Below are 6,126 nucleotides of genomic sequence, written 5' to 3'. Positions count from 1 at the left end.
TTTTTTATTTTTTATTTTTTATTTTTTTGTCTCAGAAAGTAGAATGGTGGTTGCCAGGACTGAGAGAATGGAGGAAAGGACCGTGGGGAGTTATGTTTAATGAACACACAGTTGCAGACTGAGATGATGAAAAATGTTCTGGAGATAGATGGTTGCACAACAATGTAAATGTACTTAATGCCATAGGACTGTATATTTAAAAATGGTTAAGTGGCAAATTTTATATTACATATATTTTACCACAATAAAAAAAAAGTTCATCTTTATCTCTAAGACAGGCAGCCTGCCTCACTGGGGGGCTTGGGACCCCAGGCTTAGCTCCTCAGAAGAATACAAGGGCTCCCCACCACCCTGAAGGGCCCGGCCCACCTCACCTGTAAGCCGCAATCTCAATATCCAGAGCCATCTTGACATTGAGCAAGTCCTGATACTCGCGGAGCTGGGCTGCCATCTCCCACTTGGTGTTCCTCAGCTCAGCGTCCAGCTGCTGGATAGCGTCCTGAGGGCGACAGGTCACATACCCCTCAAGCACCAGCCGACACCTGGCCCTCAGCACCAGAGAGGCTGGGCCGGGCCCTGCAACCCAAAGCAGTCCTGTCCCGGCCCACAGCTGGAGCCAACACCCACCCTGGCAAAGCCGCGGGGCCTCATTTATGGACATGGAAACCACGTGGAACAAAAATTCAGCTATGGATATAGCCTCAGCCTGGGGAATGGTCTGGGATGACACACACCAGACTCCAACAATGCACAATAAGTGCTTTAAAAGTGCCAGTTTTTTTGTTTTGTTTTTTAATACATTTTTATTGATTTCAGAGAAGAGAGGGAGAGAGAGAAACATCAATGATGAGAGAGAATCATCAATCGGCTGCCTCCTGCACGCCCCTCACTGGGGATGGAGCCCGCAACCCAGGTATGTGTCCTGACCGGGAATCGAACCTTGACCTCCTGGTTCACAGGTCGATGCTCAACCACTGAGCCAGCTGGCTGGGCAAAAGTGCCGTTTTCTTAAGCCAGTTGTCTTTAATAGCGAATCTGCCAAGGCCTTCCCCAGGTTACCCACACTCACAGACATTGATTATTATTCACCAAATGCCCTTTTTGTGACCAAACTCTGCTAAGAACATTCACACTCATCTCTTAAAAAGGTTGTCTATCTCTTTCATCTTCAGAGCTCTGCAAAGTAGACATTCATTTTTGTTGTTAATTCTCACCTGAGGATATTTTTCCATTGATTTTTAGAGAGAGTGGAAGGGAGGGGAAAGACAAAGAGAAATATTGATGTGAGAGAGACACATTGGTTGCCTCCCGCACGTGCCCCCACCGGGGATCAAGCCTGCAACCAAGGTACATGTCCTTGACTGGAATCGAACCTGGGCCCCTTCAGTCCATGGACCGCCGCTCTATCCATTGAGCAAAACCGGCCAGAGCAAAGTAGGCATTCTTGCCCTGGCCGGTGTGGCTCAGTTGGTTGGGCATTGTCTTGTGCACCAAAAGGTTGCCAGTTTGATTCCAGGTCAGGGCACATGCCCGGGTTGTGGACTTGATCTCACTAGGGGGCATGTAGCCTATCGATGTTTCTCTCTCTGTAGGCATTCTTCCCCCTCCCCCCCCTTTTTCATTGAAGGATTTCAGAGTTGGAGAGGCAGATAAACTTCCTGGAATCACATACCTAGAAAGACATACTGGTATATCTGGTATGTCTGACTCCAAGGCCTATGTTCTCGATCACTACAACCCTGCTCAGAGGACAGTGATTTATCCAAGGTCAAGGTCACCCAACCCAGTGAGACAGTCTGGCTCTCTACCCCAACCCTGCCCACCTGGTAGGAGGCGATGTCGGTTTGGTGACGGTCCTCCAGCTCAGAGCGCTGCCTCTCCAGCGAGTCCTTGGTGCTTTTGAGTGCCTCCAGCTCTGTGGTCCTGGCCTGCAACTGGCGCCGGTACTCACTTATCTCCTCCTGTGCTGAGCGCATGGCATCTGTGTTCACCTTGGCTGCCTCTGACAGTCGGTCTAGCCTCACTGGGGGAGAAGGAGACAGCACAGAGTTAGACACACCTGGATGCGTGTCCCAATGCCCAGCTCCAGAGGGTGACACACATCGGTTGAGGACCTACTGGGTGCTGAGTGCCATTCTGGATGCTTAACTCATCCTATCTTGCATGATAGGCAAATGACTACTGCCCAAGGCTACCCAGCTAGTGAGTGGCAGAGCGGGGATTCAAATCTAGTGTCTATATGGCTCCAAAGATTAGTCTGTCTCCTGGACTCAGGATCCAGAAACCCTACAGGGCAGAGGAAACCCCCATTTCTGGTCCTAATGCCTGGTTCAGCTCCCCAGCAAGGGCTGGCAGTGCAGGGGGTTCAGATGTGAAACCTGGCTTCACTCTGAACTTGTGGCTCAGAGTTTGACTCTGAACTTCTGGCTGAATAAGCTCATGAGCCTTTGACCTTTGAAGACATGAGGGTGCTGTGAGCCACCGTGTAGCCACAGCCCCTTCCTTGCAGGTTTCTGCTGTGCAGAGAGCACAAGGTCACTGCAGAGCCCGGGGCCTGGGTGCCAGCTCCTCTGCCCCTTCCCTCCACCTGGCTGCACATTCCGGCACTGGAGCCCCGGAGCCAGCGGCAGCCACACCTGGCCCCTGCAAGCCAAGGGCTGCTGGCTCCCAGGCCTTCCAGGGCCAGTGGAGGTCTAGAGGCTAGTCTACATCTCCTGAAAGTGAACATCCTGAATCTTGAGATAGTGACACCCAGGGCCTGAGTTGGGAGTGTGGGAGAACGAAGGGAAGCCAGCTGGTTGGGCCAGAAGCCTGGGCTGGTTTGCTGGTATGAAGGGCAAAGCCGGAGAGAACAGAGGGGTTTGCTGCAGAGAAGTGGAAAAAAAACAGAAACAGAAATGAAGGGCAAAGCCGGAGAGAACAGAGGGGTTTGCTCTGGGAGGAGCCTTGCTGCAGAGAAGTGGAAAAAAAAACAAACAGAAACGGGAAAAGCCTGCATCCAAATCCCAGCTTTCCTGGCTTTCCCTATAATGCTGGCAAAGATTTAGAAGCCATCCTGATGGGTGAGGGTTCTTACCCACTGTGGATCACAGACCCGTTTGGAAATCACTGAAACCCCTGCACCCTCTCCCAAAAACAACGCATAAAGTTTTACATTTGGGGGGAGAAGGGGGAGCGGTGGATCATGGAGCTTCCCAGAGTAGGAAGTCCAGGTGGTCCACCCCCATCTTTCCACCCAAATAAATGAAAACCAGAAAAAGCAGCGTTGGTCAAGGTCACCCTGCAGCTGCTGGAAACAGCTTCAGAGCGGCTGCAGCTGCAATCCTGCTGACTCAGGGCAGCTTGGAGTTGGGGGAGGGCTACGGATTTGGATGTGGGAGGCTCCCAGTTTCCCAGGCGAGGAGAGGGGACGGTATAGGTCTCAGGAGCCGATTGTTTGTAGTGATGGTGTGTCCCCGCCCACCCCACCCCCGGAGAAAGGATGTGAGAATGCCCCACTTCTCCCGAAATTAGTGGGGAGGGGCCTGGTAGGGATCAGAAGAATGGAGTCCGTCCCCTGCAGTGTCCAGAAAAGGGGGGTGGGCAACGCGGCAGGGAAGGCAAGTTACTTTGAGGGCAAAGAGTCCCCAGCGCTTGTGACTAGGAGCTATAGAGGGGACCTGATGTAAGGGGGCCTCCGAGTGGAGTTACCTAACTACAAGGGGCGAGGGGGAGACCAGGAGGGCCCCAGAGTTAAAGGGCAAGCACAAGGCCCCTGGAGGAGGGCAGCCAAAGGTGAAGAAGCCATACTTGACGGGGGTTGGAGACATCCCACATGAGACCCAGGTGGAAACTGTTCTTTACCTAAGGGTTATGAACTTTGCACGGGGCAGCTGACAGAGGACTCTCTCCAGCCACCTTCACGCAGAGTCCACCAGCGTCCCCCGGCATCACGCCACCCCAACCCCTCGCCGCGGGACCAGCAGGGGGCGCCCCTTCCTCCCCGACCCCTGCGCGCGCTGGCGAACCTCGGAACCACTCCTCGGACTGCAACGTGCTTTGCACCGAGGGGAATCCACGAGGAGTCGGAAGAGCCCCCCGCCTCGAGGGCAGGTCCGGGGGTAGAGGATTCCTAGAGTGGGCCGGCGGGGACCCCCGGGTGCACATCGGAAGACCCTGCTACTGTTTTCAGAATAAGAAAAGGGGCTGAAACGCGGAGAGGACGAGGAGAGCCGCTGGGAATAGGGGCAGGGCGCCTTAGGGATGGAGCGACGGAACACTCGATAGTCAGTAGGATGAAGGGGTTGCTGCGTGAGACCGGGGCACAAGGTCTTCCTAATAGTTAGAGAGGCCTCAGGGTAAGGGGTGCAGAGTGTCTGCAGCCGCCGGGGAACAGGGGAGGGAGCGAGGCAATCCTGAATGGAGGCAGGGCGGACGCTACGGAGGCTAGAAATCGAGGACCTCTGCGTGGAGTGTCAGTGTCCCCCGAGTAGCTAAGGGGCCACCGGGACAGGGCTCAAGAAGCTCGGCAGCCCCTCCAGAAGAGGGGAGGGCAGCCTGGAGTTGAGGGGGGCAAGGAGAGTGAAGCCCAGAGGAGGGGGCCCAGTGGTCTCGGCAGGACAGAAGGTGAGCTGGCCCCAGCGAGGACCCTCCCTGAAGCGGGCAGAGGGTCTCCTGCATAGACCGGGGGAACCTGGGCTGCGTGTGAGGGTCCGGAAACCCAGAGTGGGGGTGCTGCTGGGGACGGGGCATGCAAATGGGAGGGCTGGTGCCTGTATAGGGGGGTGCTGGAGGGAGGTTGTGACAGGTGAGCGAGTGGTCACTGGGGCCAGGCTCTTCCCACTGAGGTCGCTCCACAGTTTGCTGGCCACATGACCTTGGACAAGTTGTATCTGTCCGCCCCGCCCCCACCACCCACCTCAGGCTGCAACTTCAGACCCCTAGCTCCCCAGGCAGCTTCAGCTTGGGGGGGGGGCGGGGGGGTGAGCTCTGGCTGGATTAGGGGAGGGGAACCCGTGTGCCGCCTCCCCACCGCTGCTTTCCCACAACTAGGAAGTCAGCAAGTCCGTCTTCCTAGTTTTCCCCTTTCCATCTCCTCACCTTCCACTCAGCATCTCTCCCCCCCACCCCCACAACAGATCAGTGGGTGCCCCATAGGCATCCCTTCTCACCCCCAGGGAAGTGGTGGGATGCTGTTAGATACCAAAGCCCCTGTCCCCCATAAGCCCTATCGGAGGGTCAGGTGTAAAAAGGGGTCCTTGAGCTGCGGCGGGGAGGGGAGGGTGCCTGGAACTGCCGTGTCATTTAACTTTTTCTCCTTTGGGCTCATTTCCAATGCCTTGCGAGTGCCGGCTGCACTGCAGATGGTGCTTCAGCACCGGGGACAGCGTCCGCTCCTTGTCCGGGAGGAAGGGGTTAACCTCTCCGCCCTGGCGTTGTGGGGAGGGAGGGGAAGGAGGTATGCAGATTCCCTTTGCCCGACCTTTGGGCCGCGCGGATGGGGACCTGGGAAGGAGAGGGTGAACGAATGGCCTGGCAGGGTCTCAAAGGGAGCCCAGGACCCGGCCCCTGGACTTTCTGGTAGGCGTCCGGTCCCCTGATTTCTGTTAAGTCCTCTCACACACACCTGGGCTGTCCGCCTCCTCCACTGGGAGCCGATGCTGGGAAGGGGTCCCCCAGAGTCCGGGTAGACTTCGCTCTCAGACCTGAGCCTCCTTAGCCAGTTATCTCCACCCCCACTACCTTTCCAGTGTGTGCTGGCCTTCCTTCTGCGGGGCCCCCAAGATGGGGACAGACGGGCCCCTCAGAAGAGTCCTCTGCCAGTTCTTTTCTCCGTGCCTTCCACCTTATTCCCAGCCCCCCGTCCGTCCCCGCCCCCCTCCCGAGCAGGCCCTGAGCAATGCGGAAGGAAGCGATGGTGCTGTCCCTTTAACCACATTTTACTGGAAGGAGAGTGCGCTGGGGAGGAGGCAGGAGGGGGCAGGGAGTTTCTGGGTTTGCGTGGAGAAGCAGAACATGATGAAGCATTTTCCCCCTGTTTAAAGGTCCAGCCTAGCTCTGGTTTGCCGGGGGCAGAGGGGCTGGTGTGCTGGTGGTGCTGGGAGGATGGAGGTGAGAAGGGCACTTTGTGTGTGTGTGTGTGTGGGC

General features: G+C 56.3%; 1 protein-coding gene across 1 annotated transcript in view; it reads right to left on the bottom strand.

Moving 5' to 3' along the window:
• Positions 1-4,146, bottom strand: part of NEFH (neurofilament, heavy polypeptide) — a 7,451-nt gene extending 3,305 nt beyond the window's left edge. Inside the window, 3 exon segments of the mRNA XM_005869816.2 lie at positions 375-499; positions 1,824-2,023; positions 4,008-4,146. Coding sequence (XP_005869878.1) covers positions 375-499; positions 1,824-2,023; positions 4,008-4,146 — 464 coding nt within the window.
• Between the last annotated feature and the right edge of the window lie 1,980 nt (positions 4,147-6,126).

Source organism: Myotis brandtii, unplaced genomic scaffold (genome assembly GCF_000412655.1).
Source record: "Myotis brandtii unplaced genomic scaffold, ASM41265v1 scaffold303, whole genome shotgun sequence".
Classification (NCBI taxonomy): Eukaryota; Metazoa; Chordata; class Mammalia; order Chiroptera; family Vespertilionidae; genus Myotis; species Myotis brandtii.
The sequence above is the reverse complement of the archived record's forward strand: the minus strand, read 5'-3'. Positions and strand labels throughout refer to the sequence as shown.